Below are 26061 nucleotides of genomic sequence, written 5' to 3'. Positions count from 1 at the left end.
TGTGTTGTTTTTATAATCTATGATTTCTCATTTCAGTACGGTTATTGGGGCGTTACAAAATACTGTCATAAAAAGGAGTTAGGTCTTTTACAGCGTTCCGTAGTCCAGCTTGCCCCGGGGCACACGTGTCACCTCCCTATCTCCTTAGGGTTATTTCAGTTTTAAAAATCGGAAAGGGAGCGTGGTACCTGGGAAATGATGTGAGGAGAATGAGCTGTCTGAATTCGGGCCGCAGAAGGCCCTTTGGGGGGGGGGGATGGCGAAAAACGCTGCGTACTATTTGTCAGGCTGCGGGTCAGAGAAGAGGGGCAAAGCGTTTGTAAGAAAGAACCCCGTCTGTGCGGCCGCTCCCTGAAAGCCAGGGACCCACTGGTCGACGCATTTTCTTCTACATGAAGGCCTGTGGCGTGGAAGCTGGAACTAGGGGTGGCGGGCTAGGCGGGGGGGCCACATTTCCTCCCCTCCCCCCTTCCACCGCAGTGGCTCCAGGGTTCCCCGGACCCCAGGCCAATAATGCCACAGCACTTGGGCAGCCCAGATTCGCCCAGCGCAAACCCCCTATTCCCTAGGGGAGCCGTTCTCGGGACCCAGGGTCCCCTGGCTTTGAGGGAGGAAATACAGGGTCTCATGTAGCACTTGTACCCGCGGAGGCCGGGGTCCCTTGTGGGTGCGCACCCAGCTGCTCAAACTCAGCGCGTGACTGTTTTATTGTTTCCTCAACGCGGGGTTCGGGGGCGCGCGCAGGAGCGCGCTGGAGTCTGGGGGTGACACTGAGGGATTGCTGCGTTTCTAGGCGGCGTCCCCGCTGCCTAGGCAACCGAGCTGCAGAGCGACGGCCCCCGGCGCGCGCCGCCCCCTACCTCTGCCCCTAACCCGGTCACCTTCCCGCTCCCCTTCCTCCCGTTTCTCTCTCCTCCTTTTCCTGCTCCTCTTCCCACGTCCCCCTCGAGACCCCCGCATTCCGAGCGCCCTATTTAAGCCTCGGTTTCCTGGTCCACAAAATGGCCACCGCGGCCGGCACCTGCGGTCACGTGACCCCGGACTGCGGACAGGGTGCCCGCGAACGAGCGAGGTCGATCAGTTTGGAAAAATCTGCCGGCATCTGCTAGCCCGGACACTGAGGGAAAGAAAAGAGAGCGAGGGCGAGCGCCAGGAAGGGAGGAACAGCGAACACCGAGAGGGGAGGGGGCGGAAGGTGACAGAGGCCTAAGGGAAATGTTAAGGCCCCTAGCGGGCGAAAAGCGGGAAGACGAGTTCTCGCGATATCTCGAGAACCAGCCTTCCGTGGGCTGTCGGCGGGGAATAGGGAAGGGAAGCTCTAGCGAAGTAGGACAGCGTTTGCGTTTTGAGTTCCCAGGTAGGACGACGAGCCAGGGACGGGCAAGCAGGAAATCCCGCGAGATTAGGGCTGACCAGGCGCTCAGTCGCTAGGCAGAAGTGGTGGGGCAGCGGGAGCGGGGGGTGTGAAAGGGAGGGCACGCGCATTACGTGCTGACGTCACAGCCTGCGAGTGGGTATATTAGGTCCGTGGCAGCGCCGAGCGCTCCAGAGCCGCAGTTCTCCCGTGAGAGGACCTTCGCGGTGAACCAAACGCACTCGCTCAGCAGCGGAAGACTCCGAGTTCCCGGTACTCTTCAGGGATGAGTCATGTGGCGGTGGAAAATGCGCTCGGGCTGGACCAGCAGGTGAGCTGCCCGGCGCCCCGGGTGGCGCGGATCCCTCCCCTCCGCCAACTTGGCTTATGGCGCAGCGCCCGCGGACGCCCTTCGTTCCCATTTCCCGGCCACCTCGAGCTGGCGCGTGTCCACGGGGCTGTGCAGGAGCGGGGAGGTGACGGGAATGCGGCTTGTGACTGGCGCCCGGGCCGGGTCCCCGGCTCGACCCGCGGTATTGTCCCCGGGACGAGCACAATGGCGGCTTTTGTGTGTGCCGGCGCGGGCGGCGGAGGGCGAGGGTGCGCGCGCTCGCGGGGAGGCGCACGCGCGGGCCCGGTCCGACCGACCCGCGGGTGGCGGCGGGGGTGCGCCCGGCGGACTCTTTGTGGCCCCGCGGCCCGGATTCCCGTCAGGCGGCGTCGGTGAGCGCGCGCGCGCGCCCCCGACGTGGACCGCGGCCCTGGAATGTGGGAGGGGGCGGCGCGGGGGGCGGCCCGCGCGCCGGGTAATGGCGGCGGCCTCCTTTGTGTGGCGCCGGGTGGCGGGGCGGCGCTGCGGCCCACTAGCGGGGGAGGGAGGGAGGATCCTCGGGGGCCCTGGCCGGCGAGGGCCCGGAAAGGAAGATGGAAGGGGCGCCCGGTCCATCGCCGGCGTCCTTCCTTCCGCAGGCGGCCTCGCCGCGGCCCGGTTTCCGCAGGCCCAGCGCTGCGGCCCGGGAGGCCGCGTTTCCGGAGTGGAAAGTTTTGTGACGCAGAAGATTCGGGGAGGGGGGGGGGGAGGGCGCAAGGGCCGCTGCGCGCGCCGTGGCGCTGGGCTCTGGGGACCGAGGCTGAGGCCCCCCCCCCCCCCCGAGTGGCCCTTTCCCCGGTTCCGCCTCCCGGTAGTCACTGTGCGGCGATGTAGCCGGTGGCCACGCGCTGTTGTTGTTGTTGTGTGCGTGTGTTTTTTTTTCGATGTTGTTTTTCTTGGAAGGGACCACGGGTTGTGCGAGTGTCTGTTAGTGGCGTTTGATCCAGGCATCGGCCCAAGCAAAAAGATACCCCAGCTTCTCGGCCCCTTGGCTAAGATCGAGGGTGGGGGGAAAATACCCCAGGGGTGGCTCCAGGGAAAAGAAAAAAGTTTGGTTGACTTGTTGCTGCCCGTGGAGTAAAATTTTGAAATAGGTCAAATGAGGTGTGTTGTCTGACCGCAGTCCCCTCTGCTGAGCGGGCGGGGGCGAGCTGAGGGCCCGGGCTCGTGGGCTGGGTGGCAGGAAGTCTGCATTCCTCTGCGACAGTGGCCCAGCGCTTCAGATAAGCTCTTCAATGGGGTGTTCTGGCCTCAAGTAAACTTGTGCCTTCCCAGAACTCGGGAATAATCCTGGCACGGAACTTAGTGACAGCTCAATCATGGATCACGTATGTTTTTCGGGGTTTAATTTTTTTCTTTGGAAACATTTTTTCCATTAATGAATCAATTATATTAAATCCTCCAAATTGCTCACACGTCATACGTCGACTGGAGGAGAGAAAGAAAGGCTGGTGTTCAGGCAGTTTTCACATTTTCCATGTGAGTGGTGCCTTTTTGACATTCCTCAGCCGAGGATACGTTTTGATTTTAGCCGGGAAGGGAGGAAAAGAGCGCAGCATCCAGGGCAGAGAGAGCGAAAAGACCCATCGGTTGCCTCCCCTGTGTGCCCTGATTGGGGATCCAGCCTGCAACCTTTTGGTGTACAGGATGACACTGGAACCAACTGAGCCACCTGGCCAGGGCAGTGGTGCCGTTTTTTTTAAGCTTCTAGGCAGGAATAAACTTGAAATTTGCAATTGATGTAATTCGAAAGAATACGCAACCCTTAGAATTCAGCAGCAAGCAAATTCACAACTGAGAAAATTGCGACAGTGTAATCTCAGCGATCTTTAAACACTTAACTAGCGTTGAAAGTTGCCAAGTGTAAAATTAATAACTGGTAACAAGTGCAAACAAAGTTTTTCTTTTGTGCTTTGAAGTATCAGTCTGTTGAGATTACTACTACCGAGAGAAAGCCTGACAGCGCTTTGGCTAATAGAAATTATAGAAATAAGGCACTTAAGTCTTACTTGGCTCATTGTCTTTAAGACATAGCATCTGTTTCCAATTTTCAGTGACTCCATTGATGGTTGCAATGAGACAGAATCGCTTTGACCTCTTAACGGAAGTTATGGCATAGCTCTGGCACATCACCTTTGCAGACAGCTGGCAACAGTAGTCTGGTCTTCTGTGGCTTTTAAAATACTTCTTTTGGCATGTATAGATTCCCACCCCCCCCCCTTTGTTTGTAAGTAGTTCCTGGTGGGTCATAACAGAATGTGATGATGATAGCAGGTTTTTTTGTGTGTGTGTTGTTTTTTGCAAAGCAGGTCTTTTTGTACAACGTTGAGGTTTTGAAGTAGTATAAGGGGACAGGTAAAAATGGGGATCAAAGGCAGCCCTAGTCTTCTAGGGCATTGAATGCCAGTTGTGCTTGTCTCAGTGAAAATGGGAGAATCCGTAGGCACCCACTGCACAGGGTGGTTTTTAACATAGTGCTTAGTAAGTGGTGGATATGTTAATGTTTTCTAAGAGTGCTACCCCAATTAAAAATACTTGTGCAGTATTGGGGGCATAAAGGAATTAAAATTTTGTTCTGACGTTTTCAGGTGTGCTTTTATACATTTAAAATAATCCCAAGTAGAAAGTTGGCTTTGGAAACATTTGTCAAATATAATTGGAGCTAAAACTCGTCCTTTGTGTATTTGACATTTTAAAATAATTTTAGTTTCTGGACCTTTGTCTGTGGTGAATGTTATATAGGAGAGAAGTCCTTCTGAATGAATGACTCACAGGGACCCAGTTTCTACAGCACCAGCCTCTGGGTGTGCTGCCTTCTGCAGTAGGGACAGTAATACTGTTTTGTATTTCTTCAGAACTTCACAGTCTTCAAAGCACACATTCTCAGTCACCTTTGCATTAATAGTTTCAAACCAGCCCCATGATTCGGGGGGGGGGGTAATATTTCACCATTCTGGCTACTAACTGTTTAACTCTCTTCCAGTTTGCTGGCCTAGACCTGAACTCTTCAGATAATCAGAGTGGAGGAAGTACAGCCAGCAGTAAGTAAAATGTTCTATGGATTTAGTGAATGTTAGAGCTTTAACGCTGTTCATTTTTTGGGTTTATTTAAAATTTAACAATTTCCCCTCTGATTTTTACGGTGTAAAGAATTATCTAGGCAGTGTTATGTAGAATTAAGAATTAGTGATCAATATAAAGCATTGTAACCTTTTGGTAGTAAAAAAAAAAAAAAGGTACTGGTTTTCTTGAGTTGAAAACAATCATTTGAAGAAATACAACACCCAAATTACCTCTAGAAGACTGGTGTGAATCCTGAGCCCAGTTTAGAGGTGGTGGGGTTGTGTTGGAGTGTCTTACCAGAATTAAACTCAGTAAAGGAAACGTTCAGTTGTTACAGCTAGCTACCTCTTTTCCATGAAGAACATGAAAGCAATAGAACAAAGCTATATTGAATCTTGTGGTGCTTAGGATTTTAAGTGCTGTGTCACTCTATCATTCTTTTGAAAGGAAGATATTTAAGTGGGATCTAAACAAAATAAATTGACAGACAAAATAGATCCAGAGGTATGGATACATGGAACCCCACAGATCTCAGTGGGGGAGTTGGGTGGGGGAGGGGACAGGAAGAGATTAACCAAAGAACATATGTGCATATATGCATAACCCCTGGGGAAGCCTGGGGTGGGGCAGGGGTTGGGTGGAAGGGGGGCAAAAAAGGAGAAAACGGGGAGATAATCTGTAATACTGTCAAAAATAAGATAAAAAAGTTTCCTTTTTTTTTTTTTTTTTTGAGACTTGTTAAATTAATATTAAGTAGGGAGTCTTACTGGTTTATTTTTTGGCAGTAACTTGCTCCAGCTTAGGTCTCTCCCATCCTATTACATAAGAGACACAGGTGTAGGCTGTAGAGTCTGAAATCAGTGTTTCTTCCAGCACTGTGTTATACTACTGGGCGCATAGTTCCTTAGTATTTTATTTATTTATTTGAGGGAGAGAAACAGAAACATCCATTTGTTGTCCCACTTATGCATTCAATTTGTGTCTTGTATGCGCCCCGACTAGGGAATGAACCCACAACCTTGGTTCAGTGCTCTAACCAACTGAGCTACCCAGCCAGGGCCATTTAGTATTGGTTTTAAATTTCACTGTATTTGCCATTCATGCTAAAAATGTTAGGCATTGGTCCTCCTAATAGAGATCTTCAGTATTTAATTTGACCCAGAAGGGGAAAAGGGGGAAGTGAAGTTGTAGATTTATTAGAAATAAAGTGAGCTGACTTTTTGTTTTTGCCTTCTTGTCCATTTTCTAGGCCATATTCTTGCCTGCGTACAGAGCAACAGTTTTAACTCTCCATAAACTCAGCAAGCCTCAAATTAAAACTCCCAATTGAAAATCATTTCCCCATTTCAGTTTTTCCACATATATATTTATTCTGTTTTGGAAATGATCAGGATGGAAACAAAAAGGTTTCCTAGTGGCTAAGTATGTGATTTATTACATGGTAGTCTTTCAGGTTATAGTAATACTTCACTTGCACCTGTTGGAATTGATAACAATTCTCAAATCAGAGCAGACCTAGTGGCAAGTTAAATTCTATTTGTGCAGTTTAGCTGTTAGCTACCAAGTCAAATTTTTGTTGGCCAAACTTGTCCTCCCCCCTCTTGTAGAGTTATCCTTATAAAGCAATAACCCATTTAAATAAAAGGGGACCCTCACCCCCCTTCCCAAGTTAGACTAGAAGGCTAGAGATTTACATTATTTGTGTGTTTTTTTTTTTTTTTAGAAGGGCGCTACATTCCTCCTCACTTAAGGAACAGAGAAGCTACTAAAGGTAAGTCCTTTGAGCGGTTTGGGGACCTACCGGTGATTCTTGCTGCGAGTACAAGTTTGAGCCTAGGGAGAAGGAGGCACCTGGGGAAATCTGTGTAAACGCTGCTCCGTCAGCCGCTTCAAATATCAGGGCTTCATCACTTTGGGAAAACCTCATCTAATGCCACCCAGTGAAAACGGTACAATTTCATGGATCTTGTGCCTCCAGTCTGATTATTCCCAGCATGATTTTAATTAGAAACAGGTGAGTGGGCAGCCTACTGTGAACCAAACTGCTTGGTGATAGCCACCCGGTTGTTTCTGTCTTGGCAGAGGTGCCAACACAAAGGTGGGTTATTGTGGACTGGTGCATAGAGTATGGCATCGGGCTTGCTCCTAATAAGTGGGGGTGCTTCCCCGATGTCATTTACTTGCCTGAATGCTTCATTTGAAAGGTTTTGTCCAAAAGGTATCCCAGCACCAGGTCTTTGCCCATGTAGTGTGTGATGGAGTGATAGAAAACTAGTAGATGTCTGTCTCAAACTATGGCCCCACTGTTTGGGTGCTGTATGTTTCCTTAAACGGCTGGCCCGAGATTTGGAAGAAAGAGAAGGGTCAGGAAAATGACTTACAGGTCAGGAGGGAATATGCTGGATGTATGAGAGGGTGGAGGAAGCGAGGCCACAGGGGCATGTGCTTGGCTGTCCCTCCTGCATACCCACATGTGGCCCGTTAGCTTCACTGTCCCTGGCAGTACAGGAGTATAAACTCCGTTGTTTCTGTCACGTTACTTGGTTATGTCCCCTTCTTCAGTTACTACAGAGTTGGTCTTTATCATCATGGGTGTTGTCATTCATCACTCCTTAGAGTGTACCCGCTGGGATTGCGCCCATGTACATTTAGTGCTTTCTTTCCCCGTTTGTTGCAGTGACAGAAAACAAAGGGAGAGGCAGTATAGGCCAGTGGTCGGCAAACTCATTAGTCAACAGAGCCAAATGTCAACAGCACGACGATTGACATTTCTTTTGAGAGCCGAAAACCGACTTCTGCGCATGGGCCACGAGGTTTCAATCGCACTGTACGAGCGCACCCGCCCGTGGTATTTTGTGGAAGAGCCACACTTAAGGGGCCAAAGAGCCGCATGTGGCTTGCGAGCCGCGGTTTGCCGACCACTGGTATAGGAGGTTTTAGAGCCGAAAGAGATCTTAGAACTCTAACTCAGTTCTTCGTTGATAGCGAAAGCTGTTGGTCACCAGGCTGGCTAATGGTAGAGGCAGAAGGCTGAATGAAAGTAACTTAATTAACTTGTAAACTGTGTTTGGCTAATAGTGTCACTGAAACCAGTTAAACTTTCTGCTTGTCTTTAAATCCTCTACCTGTTTATACCTTTGTCATTCCTCCCCTCTTGCTGAATGTTTATGGCTCTGTCCTAGGGCCTGTCCATACTGAGAAAGGAGGAGGGTTTTCCTTTCTAGGGATTCTTGCTTCTTGTCTGACAGGACGTATTTCACGTGAACAGAGGACTGTTCTTAAGCTTTTTACTGTTGAAACGGAAAAGTACTGTATTAATGTGACACTTTAAAATGTTGTAAATGAATATTAGCCCTAAGAAACATTGAAACCAGTGGTAACTGGTTCCTAGTAAACTCACTTAAAACGTGAGTGGAAATTATTTTTTTTTCCAAATTATAAGAGAAAGCTTATTTAGAAAGTTGCAGGAGTGTAAGTGAGCCAGCGGGGCTGCATAGGCTCAGGAAACCAGCTACAGAAGCAGAGACGGGCCACGAGCTCAGGACAGAGAAAGGCTGGGGAGCCCTCCGGAGGGAAAGCGTGCAGAAAATAGTTGAGCTGGGCAGAGTGCTCGGTTTAGTGTCCAGCATTTCCTGATGGCGAGAATCACAGATAAACATTCCGTGTGCCAGTGTAAGCCAGCTCTGAAGCTTGGTTTTCTTCTAGTGCCATAACAGGAATTACTCCCGTTGTCCCTCCAGTCTACAGAGAATAGAGTGAATGGAGGGCTTCCAATTCAGAAACGTAAGAATCATGTTAAGGTATTTATCACTTCCTAATACTACATTAAAATGGATTTGTGTTTTTGTTTTGTTTTTTGAATTGAAGGATTCTACGATAAAGACAGTTCGGGTTGGAGTTCTAGTAAAGATAAGGATGCATACAGCAATTTTGGAGCTCGCGGTGATTCGAGAGGAAAGTCTAGTTTCTTCAGTGATCGTGGAAGTGGGTCACGAGGAAGGTAAGCGGTTTTTCACTTCACATGTTTGTGCCATACAGCCATTTAGAAACTGAGCTTTAATTTGATAAGTCCTCGTCCTTGTACTCGAGGTCATCCAGCATCTTTTTTCTCCTTAGTAGACCGCCTATTTGGATGTTAAGTATTATGTCTGTTACAGTCATATTTTCTGAACTGTGAGAGATCTGTACTAAATTGAACTTTCTACATAGAAATTAGGTAAGAATAAGAACGACCTCTTTGGCATAATGAACTCAGCTATTTTTCTTTTTCTCTACTTCTGTATAGTCTGTTTAAAAGAGTAAGTTTATCTAGTGAATGGCCTAGTTTGGTTGAGATTTTTGTGGATATTCTATATGGCAATTTTTTAAACACCTTGTATTTTTGATTACACAAGTGTGGTGAACTGACCTCATGAGCCTAATAGCTGTGGTTAGTCCTGTGTGTCCTGATTTTTCGCAAACAGGCCTAAAACACTAAAAACATCCTAATTCAGGTAAGGATTATTTTCTACTTTTTATCCAGAATCTGTCACACAGGTGAATTGTCCTTTAAATGACATTCTCATATACCCGGGACAATGGATAACTTGGTGTGGTATTTTCCTTTTTTTTTTTTTTTTTTTTTTAACTTGGTGTGGTATTTTCTTCTTTGCCCTACCACTAAATATATGTGGATATAAAGGTGCTGATTACAAATATCCAAGATTTGATTCTTAATTTCAGCATGTATGAGGCCTGGGGAGGCTATATAATGTATAGAAATAAAGGATGCTGATTTTAGAAAACAAAGCTACATAAGTTACACATATCCATCTGGTAATTAGAGGGCCTTACTTGTCGAATAAGAGCAAGCCAGAATTGGACTGTTGACATCCTTGAAGTTAGCCATAATGAATAATTGCAACTTCTCCAGGTCCCGTTCTAGAATAGCGGTAGGAATATGATGACGGGTTAAATGATATGGTTCTGATTAATTACTTGTGCTGTTCAGGTTTGATGATCGTGGACGGGGTGACTATGATGGCATTGGTGGACGTGGTGACAGAAGTGGCTTTGGCAAATTTGAACGTGGTGGCAATAGTCGCTGGTGTGACAAATCAGATGAGGATGATTGGTCCAAACCACTCCCACCAAGTGAACGCCTGGAACAGTGAGTTTCTGAAATGATGGTAATTGCGATGCAGTGTAGACTTATTAGCTAGTTTTATAAAAACGTACCAATTCTGATTTCAGGGAACTCTTCTCTGGAGGCAACACTGGGATTAACTTTGAGAAATATGATGATATTCCAGTTGAGGCAACAGGCAACAACTGTCCTCCACATATTGAAAGTGTAAGTATTTATGCTTAACCTTTTAAGACGGGGAAATGAAATTTTTTCACAGCATGCCCAAATGACGTAGGCATATAGACTGTGCTTGTCTTACTTTAACAGTTCTTGAAGGTTACTTAAAAAACCAGCCTCAGTGGTGGAAAGGGATTGAGCTCAGTCAGTGTTACCATTAATATGAAATAGGAAATGGATCAAACACAGGAAGCACCCAAACTTTCAATGTAGATACCCCCACCCCCCCAATGTAACAATTTTTACTAAAAGCAGCTATAAACTCAAGTGCAAATCGGCTATTAGGTTTTTTCATTATTATATTAGTATGAAAACAAAAGTGGCTATTTCTAGCAATTTAACCCTGTTGAATTTCTTTGCAGTTCAGTGATGTTGAGATGGGAGAGATTATTATGGGTAACATTGAGCTTACTCGTTACACTCGCCCGACTCCAGTGCAAAAGCATGCTATTCCTATTATCAAAGAGAAGAGAGACCTGATGGCTTGTGCCCAGACAGGTAAGCTCACGCATTGAAGTAAAAGAATAGAGAAGAGCCTGCGATCCACAGGAATGTGGCCAGGGGCGAGGTGCCTTCTGGGTAAAGTAGCACCTCCCATCTTTTGGAAATGGGGGTGTTACTAGCCTCTGAATTCAGTACAAGCTTTACTATATGTGTGAGACCATTTTGAAAGAGGGTCCCCCCCCCCCCCCAATAAAAATACATATCATTGGAATCATTTGGCCTTCGGAACGGTGAGAATGCCATCCTTCATACACTAGCAGTATATACCAACAAGGAAGTGTTACAAATTGAAATGGGTACCACTTTCAAGGCAAAACTTCTGTTTTCTTTATAAACAGCAATGCAAAGAAGTGAGTACATTGTTACTGATGAGTGTTTGGTGTACTTTTCTATAAAGGAACGAAATAAACTTCGTTTATGGCTACATGGTCTCCATTGCATCCACTCAGCTCTGCTGTTGTAATGTGAGCGCAGCCATATGTGAATTATTGAGTGGTGGCTGTATCTGCAGATTGTCTAGGGCCTTAGTTTGTGGACTCCTGTTACAAGTGGATCAAAGAAGTCACTTGGTATTTTTAACTTAGCTGTTACTAGGACAGTTAGAAAACAGCCATCTACCAAGGTTTATTCAGAAGTAACCCGCTTTTTCTGTGGTTGAATGAACGTGCGTTCTCTTCAACAGGGTCTGGGAAAACGGCAGCATTTCTTTTGCCCATCTTGAGTCAGATTTACACGGATGGTCCAGGCGAGGCCTTGAGGGCCATGAAGGTAAATATTTCCTTATAAAATGGGAATTACGGCATTTGGTAAGCTGTAAGTGACACTAAAACCCACTCCAGTCTCCCTAATGTAAGACAGTTTTCAAGTGTATCCATAAATTACAGAAGGGACTTTTGTAATGAGGCTTTTAAAAATTAGGTTGAGTTTTAATTTATAAACTAATTTCTTAGGAAAATGGAAGGTACGGGCGCCGCAAACAATACCCAATCTCCTTGGTATTAGCACCAACTAGAGAATTGGCGGTGCAGATCTATGAGGAAGCCAGGAAAGTAAGTATGCGTTGCAGCCATTATTGGCTTTCTTGTTGACTCTGAAATGTTTTATGACTTTGTAAAAGTCTTGGCCCCGAGGTTGATAAAATTTCTTTGCTTATAGTTTTCATACCGGTCTAGAGTTCGTCCTTGTGTGGTTTATGGTGGCGCTGATATTGGTCAGCAGATTCGAGACTTAGAACGCGGATGCCACTTGTTAGTAGCCACCCCAGGACGTCTGGTGGATATGATGGAAAGAGGCAAGATTGGGTTAGACTTCTGCAAGTACGTTACATTTTACATCCATGGACTGCAATGTGAATTTGTAAAATTTCTGGCCATTAGTTTTCTGGAACTTAAGAGTGTTAGCTAAACTTTAAAATTTGAGAAGTGGTTTATTTTGTCTTCTAACTTTCGCTAAAATTTGGTTATTGTAATTTCAATGGTGAAAAATCTGACATTTTAGGAGAGGCTGAGAATGACCTCACTGGGACAAGTAGTCAAGTAGTAAGAACTAATTTAATGGAACTTGGATGATTTATTCAGTGGCAAAACCCTGCGATGTCATATGTATCAAATTGTGTGATGTGAGGAATTTTAGCTCCCTGAATAAAATAATTGTACTTACTGGTACAGCTATACTAAAACTCTTCTCAAATTCTAAACTGGATTTTTTTCATCACAGATACTTGGTGTTGGATGAAGCTGATCGGATGTTGGATATGGGGTTTGAACCTCAGATTCGTAGAATAGTTGAACAAGATACGATGCCACCAAAGGGAGTGCGCCACACCATGATGTTTAGCGCTACTTTCCCTAAGGAAATACAGGTATTGTCTGATGTCGCAGACTTGATGTGATCAGGGATTGGTTTGTCTCAGAGGTATTTAAAAGTTTGTTTTCTTTCAGATGCTTGCTCGTGATTTCTTGGATGAATATATCTTCCTGGCTGTGGGAAGAGTTGGCTCTACTTCTGAGAACATCACACAGAAAGTAGTTTGGGTGGAAGAGGCAGACAAACGGTCATTTCTGCTTGACCTTCTCAATGCAACAGGTAAGATTGGCGTTTTAGCTTTACTCTGGTGCCTTAAGTGATGAGATCCATTTGAATCACTGTTACTGCTTTTCCTCATTCCCGGCATTCCCTTAACATGGTCTTAAATGAAATCTTGCCTTTATGTGTGTGTTTACGAAGTGCACAAAGAACACAGCCACCATTAGTGACAAAAAACTTGTAATTTTTCAAATTCAGGCAAGGATTCCCTCACCTTAGTGTTTGTGGAGACCAAAAAGGGTGCAGACTCTCTGGAGGATTTCTTATACCATGAAGGATATGCATGCACCAGTATCCATGGAGACCGATCTCAGAGAGATAGAGAGGAGGCTCTGCACCAGTTCCGCTCGGGAAAAAGCCCGATTCTAGTGGCTACAGCAGTGTGTATCACATACTCTCGTTTTCATGTTCAGCTGTTGGTTTTCTTTTAAGCGGGCCATATATAACAAAGGGGTTCTTTTCCAGGTAGCAGCAAGAGGCCTGGACATTTCAAATGTGAAACATGTGATCAATTTTGACTTGCCAAGTGATATTGAAGAATATGTACATCGCATTGGCCGCACAGGACGTGTGGGAAACCTTGGTAAGTGATGGCTTGATGTTCCGGTTATTTTTTACTGCGATTCGTGTAGCAAAGAACTTTTCAGGTTCTTATATTTCCAAAGAATGCAGGTAAAAGACATCTCAGCAGAAGTGATAGGAAAGTCGGGTTTTGTTCAAATACCTTGGCCTTGGTTAAACAGCACATTGTAATTTTTTTAGTATTATGCTTACTATTCTACTGCTGCTCTGTGGAAGGAAGACCTTAATTTATGTACGTTTTTGGAACTGGTTAGGCCTTGCCACCTCCTTCTTCAACGAGAGGAACATAAACATCACCAAGGACTTGTTGGATCTGCTCGTTGAAGCTAAACAAGAAGTACCGTCTTGGCTGGAAAGCATGGCTTACGAGCACCACTACAAGGGCAGCAGCCGCGGGCGGTCTAAGAGGTGAGGCACGGCCGGCAAGGAGGGAGATGGGTGCTCTGTCCAAGGCTGGCTTCGGACTCGACGTACGTCATTTCATGATTACGTTGCCACCTCCCATTTATTTAAAAAAAAAGTGCCGTCGTTTTGACGTATGTACATAGGTGCTCCATGTTTTTCGTTATTTATTTACCACAAGTAAAGGTCAGGAATTGTTCTCCTTTAGACTTTCTTTACTGTGTCACCCATTACTCCTGTGTGTGCACTCCATGTGAGTGACGTAGGTGCTTATGCAGGTGGGTTCCGACTTACGGCGAAAACCCGTGTTACGTTGTGCCGTAGGAACAGATCTCCGACGTAACCCGAGGACCTACTGTGTTAGTTTAACAAGCTTAATTTTATCTTGAGTTTGTTCAATGCAAATCAATTCCCTAACATGCGAAGTTACTATAAATCAAAGCAGTAAAGAGATTTCACACAAGGGGGCTTGATCTGTTGGGTATGGTGTTCCTGGGTAGATTTCTAAAGATGGAAAAAAGAGTTTGGTTACCAAGGCTACGCATGGCCACATGAGATACTGAAATATAGCAGCACCAGTGTTGTCACTGGGAAGCTTTAGCAAGAATTTTGGGCTATTTAGTGGGATTTTGTCACTGAACCAATCCACGTTTTTGTCCTTGCAGTAGTAGATTCAGCGGAGGATTTGGCGCCAGAGACTATCGACAGAGTAGCGGTGCCAGCAGTTCCAGCTTCAGCAGCAGCCGCGCGAGCAGCAGCCGCAGTGGGGGAGGCGGCCATGGTGGCAGCAGAGGGTTTGGTGGAGGTAATATTACTTTTTTCTAAAAATACATTTTTATTGCTTTCAGAGAGGGAGAGAGAAACACCAATGATGAGTCATTGATCGGCTGCCTCCTGCATGCCCCACACTGGAGCCCGAGCCCGCAACCCGGGCATGTGCCATGACCTGGTTTATAGGTTGATGCTCTCAACCACTGAGCCACACTGGCTGGGTGGGAAAGATTGTATTTAATAGCGGGTGACTTGACTAATCTCTCTCCTTTTCAAATCTCTCATCAGGTGGCTACGGAGGCTTTTACAACAGCGATGGATACGGAGGAAACTACAACTCCCAAGGGGTTGACTGGTGGGGTAACTGAGCCTGCTTCGCAGTAGGTCACCCTGCCAAACAAGCTAATATGGAAACCACATGTAACTTAGCCAGACTATACCTTGTGTAGCTTCAAGAACTTGCAGTACATTACCAGCTGTGATTCTCCACTGAAATTTTTTTTTTAAAGGGAGCTCAAGGTCACACGAAGAGATGAACAATCAGCAGCCCTGTTCGGAAGGTGGTTTGAAGACTTCATTGCTGTAGTTTGGATTAACTCCCCTCCCACCAACCCCCATCCCAAACTGCATTTATAATTTGTGACTGAGGATCATTTGTTTGTTAATGTACTGTGCCTTTAACTTTAGACAACTTTTTATTTTGATGTCCTGTTGGCTCAGTAATGCTCAAGATACAATTGTTTTGACAAAATAAATTTACTGAACTTGGGCTAAAATCAAACCTTGGCACACAGGTGTGATACAACTTAACAGGAATCATCGATTCATCCATAAATATTATAAGGAAAAAAACTTATGCGGTAACCTGCATTAGGGCTCTTCGATACTTGCAGATTGGGGGAAAACAAACAACAAACATCTTGGAGCATATTCACGGAATTAGTTTCTAATGTGGCAAACTGTATTAAGTTAAAGTTCTGATTTGCTCACTCTATCCTGGATAGGTATTTAGAACCTGACAGTCTTTAAACAAGCCATTCCAGTCATGAGGAGGTGATGTATGAACACATGCATACATTCGAAGCACTGTTTCAAAGTTAATGCAAGTAAACACAGCAATTCCTCTTTCAATGTTTAGGCAGATCATTAAGGATGAGCTGGCCAAATGTGGGCATACCATTACAGGGAAAGTTTAAAGGTCTGATAACAGGAAATAAATAGGTTTTTAGGAGAATTCATCTACTTAAGACATTTTAAATGCCTGCCATAAATGAAATTGAAATGGTAGAATGGCTGAGCACAGCAATGACCAGCCCGCATTAGGGCCCTGGGTGATTTTTGGTCTAATAACGCATGCTAGTGTTGATGTTTTTTGGTCAAGAGGGTATGAACAGGAAGAATTAATGCAGCAGGCTTTCTTTTAAATGCCGATTCACATTACTCTGTTCAAGCTGCGTTGAGATGTTAAACTGGCTTACTATAGACTTTGTAAAAATGGCTCCAGAAGAGGAACTGAAATCTGAGATCACACAGGTTGGAAATATGTACATAACTGCACAAGGTGTCAATTCTGCTCTCCAGTGCAGTTTAGTCAGTTTTAGTTGCATAGGTTTCCATTGTATTTATAGTCTGTTTATGCTAAATCTGGCCAAAGATGAGCATTGTCCACCACTAAAATGCCTCCGCCACTTGGAATTCTGCGCTAATTTTGTGGCCAGAATGCGGTGATCAAAACGCTCAATCTTTCTACAGTGGCATAGGGAGACGGCAAAAATTTCCTAAAGTGCAATAGATTTTCAAGTGTATTGTGCCTTGTTCTAAAACTTTTATTAAGTAGGTGCACTTGACAGTATTGAGGTCATTTGTTATGGTGCTATTTCAATTAGTCTAGGTTTAGGCCCTTGTACATTTTGCCCATAACTTTTTACAAAATACTTCTTTTATTGCACATTCAGAGAATTTTATATATATGTCTTGTGTGCGTGTCCTTAAACTTCCAATCTTATTTTGTCTCTTGGAGATTGTTGAACGCAGCTTGTCTAGGAAGGGGGATGGGACTAGATTCTAAAATTTATTTGGGACCATGGGAGTGATGGTTGGGAAGAAAAACTATTTGCACACAGATTTCTAGATACTTTTTGCTGCTAGTTTTATGTAATATTTATTGAACATTTTGACAAATATTTATTTTTGTAAGCCTAAAAGTGATTCTTTGAAAGTTTAAAGAAACTTGACCAAAAGACAGTACAAAAACACTGGCACTTGAATGTTGAATGTCACCGTATGCGTGAAATTATATATTTCGGGGTAGTGTGAGCTTTTAATGTTAAGTCATATTAAACTCTTAAGTCAAATTAAGCAGACCCGGCATTGGCAGTGTAGCCATAACTTTCTGATGTTAGTGAAAACAAAATTGGCGACTTGAAATTAAAACATGCCAAGGTTTTGATACACTTGTCTTAAGATATTAATGAAACACTTCAGAACACTGATACGAAGTGTCCAGATTCTCAGATGTTTGTTGCGTGAGTTTTGTTTAGTTGTGTGTATTTTTTTCCCAGTGAATGTCTGGCACATTGCAATCCTCAAACATGTGGTTATCTTTGTTGTATTGGCATAACCAGTGACTTGGACATTCAGCAATAGCAAGTTCTACCAGTAAGCAATATTTTCAGTTCTAAGGTTTCACAAATGTAAGAGTGGGTTTAAACTTGCTGAATGTAAGGATTGAACCTCAAGTCACTGTAGCTTTAGTAATTGCTTATTGTATTAGTTTAGATGCTAGCACTGCATGTGCTGTGCATATTCTGATTTTATTAAAATAAAAAGGTTGAACTGCACAGTCTCTTCCGTTGTTGTCAATTGTGGTTTATTATTAGCAGTGTCAATAAAGTGCTCTTGCCTGAACTGGAAGGTGTTCTATTTTTTTTCGGTTACTGTCCCGCCAGTTTTGAGATACCTCTTGGAGACGGGAATAATCCCTCTGGTTAAGTATTTGTAATAAAGCGGAAAAGGTTTCTGTACTAGATGGACATCTAAAAGGTGTACAGCATGAATTCTAGATCGGGTTATGTTTTAAGCAGCTTCAGTATGGGTTTGAACCTGGTGGTTGAAGTGGAAGAATGAGTTAATCAGATATTAGTAATCAAACGTGGTTAAGGGCTTGGGGATCCGAGAATGTATTTGGGCCGCTGGTTCGATTCCCTGTCCGCGCACCTGCCCAGGTTTGGTCCCCATCGGTACATCCCAGAGGCAACCAATGTTTGTCCCTGTCCCTCGCAAATCACAACCATTTAAATGTTTTGGGGTGAGGGTGGTAGACATGGCATGGGCACCTCCGTTACCACACATTGAGGCAGGCCGCTTGCTACCAATTAACCAATGGTGGAACCGTCACTGAGCAGAGAACTAAGTTGAACTGAGAGACAAGGCTATGTCTTTGGTCCTCAGAAGTTGACAGTATGGTTCAACCTAATGAACACACATGGACCTTGTCCGCTTTGAGTTCTAGGTTTGCGGTGTGATTAAGAACATTTAACACTAAGATATTTGCTTCTGGGTAGTTGCCTTTTGTGGAAGAACTTGGAGCGTAAGATGCCATTGATGTTGGAGATAGGAAAGGGGGGTAGCTGAGTGTGGTCAAAATAAGTGGAAAGAAAATGGCCATATTGAAAAGATTGGCAGTGGTTGAAGGTGATTCAAATGGAGTGAAATTGAATTCTAAGGACCGTTCAAGGTCCCTTTTATCTGTTCTGGGGGAACTGTCTAAGGCTGTCCTCCAGCTTAAGTGGTAAATAACATTATCTAAATACTATTTACTGGGTTTTCCCAATCTCTCACCAGGTAATTTTTTTCAAAAATGTCTTAGAGCATGTTTGGAATTGCCCAATGTCTTTGTGCCTAATACTTTTATTTTTTGCTCTTAAATGTCCTGGTTGTTAACCACGGGCCTCCCCTTGTAGCTCAGTAACATGTGAGGACAGTGGTCTGTCCCTCACACCCGAATGCAGAGATTTCATTCACTGCAGTTACAGGACTTTGAAGTTAGCTTTCTCTCCTCTTATTGAACACACATCCTGCACTCTCTGCCTTAATTTTTGTTTACCCTGTTTCTTCTACTTAGAACTGGAGCTAAATTAACATTCCGAATGATTTTAGATGCTGTACTCGGAATATACGTTTACAATAACTAGCATTGTGGAGAAAATAATTCCTCTAATAGGCGGAGGAAAGAGTAGGTTACAACTGGAGTACACAGAATGGCCTCAACTACGTTGAAAATACATAGAAGAGTGGGAGGAGTTTGCCTGGCCAGAGTGGCTCAGTGGTTGAGTGTCGACCTATGAACCAGGAGGTCACGGTTCAAGTCTGGTCAAGGGCACATGCCCAGGTTGCGGGCTCCACCCCCAGTGTGGGGAGTGTAGATGGCAGCTGATCCATGATTCTCATCATTGATGTTTCTCTCTCCCTTCCTCTCTGAAATCAATAAAAAACATACTAAAAAGAAGAAGAAAAAAAAGGTGGTCAAGCAAACCCAGAAAACAATTTTAAAAAAAGTAGGAGGAACTCTGCTAAAATAGTGACAGTTCCTGTTTCTGGTTGAAGTTTTAAAAAGACTCTGCTTTGTACTGAACAGATTCTACAATTAGAATATAGTTTCTAATAAAGATGTTTTTCTCTTTTTTTAGTTGTGAGAATAGCACAGAGGGGTCCTGTGTACCCTCCCCCCAGTTTCCCCCATGGGAACATTGGCGCAGCTAATGCAACATCAAAGCAGGAAGTGGACTTTGGTACAACCACGGAGCTTATTCAGGTTTCTCCAGTTTTACGTGTGTGTGTGTGTGTGTGTGTGTGTGTGTAGTTCTGCGCAGTTTTATCACGTGTTGATCTGTGTAACCACCTCCACCAAACTGTTCCAGCAGCAGCAGCAAGATCTTCCGAGGGCTGCCTCTGTGGTCACACCTGCCCCTTCCTGCCTCCTCACCCTGTCACCCCTAGCAACCACTCACTTCGTTTCCATCTCTAAAATGTCATTTCAGAATTGCTGGCAAAATGCGGTACGTGACCGTTTGAGACTGGCTTTTTGTCACTCAGCACAATGACCTTGGGAGCCATTCAAGTGGCTGCAGTGCCGTCTTACTGCTGAGTGGCGCGGATGGGCCATTGTCCATTCAGCCAAGAAGGACATTGGGCTTGTTTCCAGTTGTTTAGTCCTCACCCGAGGATATTTTTCCATTGATTTTAGGGAGAGTGGAAGGGAGAGACAGAGACAAACATCATCCATGGGTTGCCTCCTGCACGCGCCCCAACCAGGGCCTGGGCCGGGGAGGAGCCCGCAACCCAGGTACGTGCCCTTGACCGGAATTGAATCCGGGACCCTTCAGTCTGCAGGCCGATGCGCTATCCACTGAGCCACACCGGCCAGGGCTGTTTCCAGTTTTTTACTAATTACACATTAAAGCTGCTATGAACATTGGTGTGCAGGTTTTGTGTAGACATAAGTTTCCATCTTTCTGGCATAAATGTCCAGTACTGTGATGGCCACATCGTTCAGCAGATTGGCTCTGTGGAGAGGTACCATTTGTCTGATGTGTCTGAAGACAGAATCTGCAAATCCTTTTCCAGAGAGACTAGAATTTTTTTTAAATCTATTTTTATTGATTTCAGAGAGGAAGAGAGAGGGAGAGAGAGAGAGAAACATCAGTGATGAGAGAATCATTCATTGGTTGCCTCCTGCATGCCCCCTACTGGGGATTGAGCCCACAACGCGGGCATGTGCTCTGACCGGGAATCGAACCGTGACCTCCTGGTTTATAGCTCGATGCTCAACCACTGAGCCACACCAGCTGGGCTGTGTTGTCGGAATTTATTTTGGCCTAATTGGTGGGAAGTGATAGCTCATTGTGGTCTTAATTTGCATTTCCCTAATGACTAGTGATGTTAATCATCTTTTCTTGTGCTTATTTGCTACCCTTATATTCTTTGGCAGAATATAGGTTCCTGTATGGCCCATTTTAAAATTAATTGATTGCTTTTTACTGCTGAGTTCTTTATACACTGAGTGGCCAGACTATTATGCTCTCTGAACGCATAATAATCTGGCCACTCAGTGTATGTTCTAGGTACAAGTCTTGTCAGATATATGGTTTGCAAATATTTTGTTTCAGTCTATAGCTTGTCTTTTCATCTTCTTAACAGTCTTTTGCAGAGCAAATACTTAATTTTTTGAAAAACATTTTTAATTTTGATGCAGCCCATGCTGAAACCGGTTTGGCTCAGTGGATGGAGCGTCAGCCTGCGGACTGAAGGTCCCAGGTTCGATTCCGGTCAAGGGCATGTACCTTGGTTGCGGGCACATCCTCAGTAGGGGGTGTGCAGGAGGCAGCTGATCGATGTTTCTCTCTCATCGATGTTTCTAACTCTCTATCCCTCCCCCTTCCTCTCTGTAAAATATATTAAAAAAAATTTTGATGTAGCCCAATTTATCAACATTTCCTTTTGTGGAATGTGCTTGTGGTGTCATGCTTAAGGGCCCTTCACCCAGCCCTACATCCTAAAAGTCTTTTTTCCTATTTTTTCTAACAATTTTGCATTTAAATCTACAGTCCATTTGAGTCTATTTTTAAGGCATGAGATTTAGGGTGAAGTTCACTTTTTAATCTGTGTCCAGTTGTTCTAGCACCATTTGTTGAAAAGACTATCCTTCCTCCATTGACTTGTTTTTGCAACTGTATCAAAAATGAGTTCACACCTGGCGGGTAGCTCAGGTGGTTACAGTGTCATCCCGATACGCCAAGGTTACCAGTGCAATCCCAGCACATACAAGACAAACCCATCCCTGGTCAGGGCACAAACAAGAATCAACCAATCCCTGGTCATGGCACATACAAGAATCAACCATTGAATGCATAAATAAGTGGAAAAACAAAATCAATGTTTCTTTCTCTGCCTTTCCTTCTCTCTAAAATCAATCAGTAGCCCTAACCGGTTTGGCTCAGTGGATAGAGCGCCGGCCTGCGGACTGAAGGGTCCCAGGTTCGATTCCGGTCAAGGGCATGTATCTTGGTTTCGGGCACATCCCCAGTGGGAGGTGTGCAGGAGGCAGCTGATCGATGTTTCTCTCTCATTGATGTTTCTAACTCTCTATCCCTCTCCCTTCCTCTCTGTAAAAAATCAATAAAATATATTAAAAGAAAAATAAGCCGAAACCGGTTTGGCTCAGTGGATAGAGCGTCAGCCTGTGGACTGAAGGGTCCCAGGTTTGATTCCGGTCAGGGGCATGTACTTTGGTTGTGGGCACATCCCCAGTGGGGGGTGTGCAGGAGGCGGCTGATCAATGTTTCTCTCTCATCGATGTTTCTAACTCTCTATCCCTCTCCCTTCCTCTCTGTAAAAAATCAATAAAATATATTTAAAAAAAATAAAATCAATCAGTAAATTTTGAAAAAAATCAGTTGACTATCCTTGTATGGTATTTTTGGGTCCTCTTCTGTTTTATTGATCTACTAGAGGCCCAGTGCACGATTAAATCGTGCACGTGTAGGGTCCCCTAGGCCTAGCCTGCCATCAGGGCCATGTCTGCTGCCCTGCGACGCCTTGCACACTCCAGACACTGCCGGCGCCCCGCCCCGCCTGCTGCGAGAGCCACTGCTCATTTGGTCATGACGCTGTTACGGCGTCACGACCACAGGCGCTTTATGTATCGATGTGCCAATAGCACACTGCCTGCTTCAGTTATTTCCAGCCATATAGTAAGTTTTAAAATTGGATAGTGATTCCTCCCAATTTATTATTTTCCAAAATAGTTTTGGCTATTCTAGTTTCCTTCCCTTTTCATATGAATTTTAGAATAAGCTACAAAAAATCTTGTGGGATTTGATGGTAATTGTGCTGAACCTGTAGGTCAGTTTGGGGGAGAACTGACATCTTCACTATGTTGAGTCTAAAGTGTATTTTATTTTTTGAGAGCCAATTTTTTAAAAATATATTTTATTGATTTTTTACAGAGAGGAAGGGAGAGGGATAGAGAGTTAGAAACATCGATGAGAGAGAAACATCCATCAGCTGCCTCCTGCACGCCCCCCACTGGGGATGTGCCCGCAACCAAGGTACATGCCCTTGACCGGAATCGAACCCGGGACCCTTCAGTCCGCAGGCCGACGCTCTATCCACTGAGCCACACCGGTTTCGGCAATGGATGTGTTTTTCTCACATCGATGTTTCTCTCTGTCTCTCCCTCTCTCTTCCACTCTCTGTAAAAATCAATGGCCAATATCCTCGGGCGAGGATTAACAAACAAAATAGAAGGCGTTCAGCCGCTGGCCACGGCAGCCTAGGTCTCCTGCTGAAGACAACTATGAAAACGCATAAGTATCATATAAAGCTGCGGGCGTTCCTGCCTGTTCTGAGCCAGTAAACACCTCTGGACGGGCTCCCGTGAGGGACAGAGACGGAGGTTCCCCAATGAGTCAAAGGCATCAGTAACGGCCTGAGCAGAAAACGCACTACTCGGCTAACGCAAACTTAGGGCACCTTACACCTTTCCGGTGGCATCTGCCTGAAACTCATCATTTTGAGAGTACTTGGGAGCCTGACTTTATTAACTCTCAGCATGCACTGAACTCAATTACCACCATGTCCCCGATTTTTAATAACACAATTTTAATGTCAATTTCCGTCAATTTCCTGTAGAAGGTCTCTAATTGCGGAACACAACAAGGGGCATGGGGCTGCCAGGTGTAATTTGCTTTCCCGTTGGTTTTGTGTGTTTTTTTAAAAAAAATATTTTTATTGATTTCAGAGAGGAAGGGAAGAGAGAGCAAGATAGAAACATTGATGAGAGAGAGAATCATGGATCGGCTGCCTCCTGCACGCCCCACACTGGGGATGGAGCCCGCAACCCAGGCATGTGCCCTGATTGGGATTTGAACCGTGACCTCCTGGTTCATAAGTTGACGCTCAACTGCTGAACCACAGGGTGGATTTTGAAGAGATCTACAGAATTAACAGTATTCCTTTTTTAATTCAGTCCACACAAGCTTTCTTTATATATACACGGAGTGGCCAGATTATGATGATCTCTGAACGCATAATAATCTGGCCACTCCGTGTATGTCCTATATAATAAAAGGCTAATATGCACATTGTCCCCTCGACCAGGAGTTCAACCAGCAGGCAAGCCGGCCAACCACCCATGTCCCCTCCCCCTGGCCAGGCTGGCCGGACCCCACCCATGCACAAATTCATGCACTGGGCCTCAGTATATATACACTGAGTGGCCAGATTATTATGCGTTCAGAGATCATCATAATCTGGCCACTCAGTGTGTTTTAAATTTATTGATTTTTATCCATTTCGAGTTTATCCTGGTGTGTGATAATGGTTTATGGATCCAATATTTTTTTTCAATTTGACCCAACTGCCATCTATGGAAATATCTGTCTTTTCTGTACCATTAGTTAGGGTAAGGTTAAAGTGTAGCAAAGAGGCTCTGAGATTCAATGACTTGACTAAGACAGAAATAATTTCTCTTACCTGCCATTTCAGAATTCGTGTTCCCAGGCCAGTGGGTGACTCGGCGGCCCTGCCATTCAGGATTGAAGCTCCTTCCAGTTCATTTCTCTACCTCGAAGGCAGCAGTTCTCAGTACGGTTCCTGCCCCAGGAGGGTCAGCGTTGCCCGAGAACTTGTTAGAAATACAAATTCCTGGGCTCCGCCCAGACCCGCTGACTCAGAAGCAGCGAAGAGGGGTGCAGTGATCTGTAGTTTAACAAGCTCCCCGGGGATTTGCATGTGCGCTGGGGTTTGAGAACCGCTGATCAAATCAGCCTGCGTTGCGGGGAGGCGGGGGGTGGTGGTGCTCAGAGGAGGTGCGTCACTGTCTTCCTGTGCCGGTGTGGAAGTGGCACACATCGCTTCACTCATAGGCCATTGGGGTGAAATCTTGGTCACATGGCCATGTCTAGCTGCAAGGGAGGCTGGGAAGTGTAACCAAACTGGGCACATGCCTTTGTATCAGACAAGGGGAGAACGTATTGGAGAGGATTGCTGACAGTCTTCACCATAGTCAACAATGATCAGATACAAAACTCCCATTGCGCAAATGGGCTTCCTTCTGGAATTTCTCCTGTGTTAATACTGGCCTTCTGGGTCATGGGCTAGAACTGCATAGTTTCCATTATTGAGGCTTTGCAATATGTTTTAATATCTTTAATATCTAGTTCTCCCTTCAGTGCTCTTTTATTTAAAGTTTTACTTTTGCTCTTATTGCTTATTTTTTTAAAACAACATTTACAATCATTTGTATAGTTATAAACATTTTGGAGGATTTAAAAAAATATATTTTATTGATTTCAGAGGGTAAGGGAGAGGTAGAGAGAGAAACATTAGTGATGAGAGAGAATCATGAATCGGCTGCCTTGTGCGCACCCCACACTGGGGATCGAGCCTGCAACCCAGGCCTGTGCCCTGACTGGGAATCAAACTGTGACCTCCTGGTTCATAGGTCAATACTCAACCCCTGAGCCACGCCGGCGGGGCATGTTTTTGTTTGTTTGTTTTTTAAAGATCTTGTGTACTTCATGTCAAGTTTATTCCAAGTTATTTAAGTTATTTGTTGCTATTATAAATGGAATATCTTCTTCCTTATATTTTCTAGGGTGGGGCAAAAGTAGGTTTACGGTTGTGAGTACTTGAAACACAGTTTATTCTTATATTATTATTATACTAGAGGCCCAGTGCACAAAATTTGTGCACAGTCGGGGGGGTCCCTCAGCCTGGCCTGTACCCTCTCCAATCCAGGACCCCTCGGGGGATGTCTGACTGCCGGTTTAGGCCTGATTTCGCAGTTGGACATCCCTCTCACAATCTGGGACTGCTGTCTCCTAACAGCTCACCTGCCTGCCTGCCTGATTGCCCCTAACCACTCTGCATGCCTGCCTGATCGCCCCTACCACCTCTGCCTGCCGGCCTGATCGCCCCTAACTGCCCTTCCCTGCCAGCCTGATTGCCCCTAACCGCCTCTCCCTTGGCCCCTGCCACAATGTCTTTGCCTGGAAGGAGGACCGGACAACTGGAAGATGTCCAGTCTATCCAGTCTAATTATCATATTACCCTTTTATTAGTATAGATATTAACTATTGTATTTCCATAAAAACAACTGTAACCCGGCTTTAATCCCACCCTGTATGAAAACTATTGATTTCTTTATGTTTTATTTTCTGCTACTTTACTGAATTCTCATATTGTTTTTGGTAGTTTCTCAGTTACATTTTCTGCAAATAATAATAGTTTTACTTCCTCTTTTCCAACTAGTAGAACTCTAGTTTATTTTTCTTGTGTAATCGCTTCAGTTAGGATCTCCAGTACAATGTTAAATAATTGTTCATTCTTCTGGCATTTCCCATTAAATTTGATACTAAAATAATTAATGTCAAACATGTTAAACATGTTAAGGATATCAATTCTATTCATATTTTGAGTTTTCAATCAAGATGGGTGTTGAATTTGTCACATACCTTTCCAGACTTTGAGAAAATACGTTTTTTCTCCCTAGATTTATTAATATACTTAAGTATTTTAATGGCT

At 44.8% G+C, this 26061-nt stretch overlaps 1 protein-coding gene across 1 annotated transcript; it reads left to right on the top strand.

Annotated features, from left to right (window-relative positions):
- Window positions 1-1277: 1277 nt before the first annotated feature.
- Window positions 1278-17382, top strand: DDX3X (DEAD-box helicase 3 X-linked). The gene is made up of 17 exons (XM_080652453.1): window positions 1278-1685; window positions 4708-4765; window positions 6511-6558; window positions 8655-8787; window positions 9778-9936; window positions 10020-10119; window positions 10494-10629; window positions 11318-11403; window positions 11586-11684; window positions 11791-11951; window positions 12352-12496; window positions 12576-12720; window positions 12919-13100; window positions 13186-13303; window positions 13557-13710; window positions 14370-14509; window positions 14764-17382. Exons 1-17 carry the CDS (start codon window positions 1641-1643, stop codon window positions 14841-14843), a joined length of 1989 nt encoding a protein of 662 aa, XP_080508579.1. The 5' UTR covers window positions 1278-1640; the 3' UTR covers window positions 14844-17382.
- Window positions 17383-26061: the final 8679 nt, after the last annotated feature.

The sequence above is a fragment of the Plecotus auritus genome (genome assembly GCF_963455305.1).
Source record: "Plecotus auritus genome assembly, chromosome: X".
Taxonomy (NCBI): domain Eukaryota; kingdom Metazoa; phylum Chordata; class Mammalia; order Chiroptera; family Vespertilionidae; genus Plecotus; species Plecotus auritus.
Note: the sequence above shows the minus strand (reverse complement) of the source record. Positions and strands in the feature narration are given on the sequence as shown.

Bases quoted from the DNA above. Each gene is read 5' to 3' on its own strand.
- DDX3X (XM_080652453.1), top strand. From the start codon at position 1,641: ATGAGTCATGTGGCGGTGGAAAATGCGCTCGGGCTGGACCAGCAG. The intron at 4,766-6,510 runs GTAAGTAAAATG...TTTTTTTTTTAG, and splicing joins TGGAGGAAGTACAGCCAGCA to AAGGGCGCTACATTCCTCCT. The intron at 14,510-14,763 runs GTAATATTACTT...ATCTCTCATCAG, and splicing joins CAGCAGAGGGTTTGGTGGAG to GTGGCTACGGAGGCTTTTAC.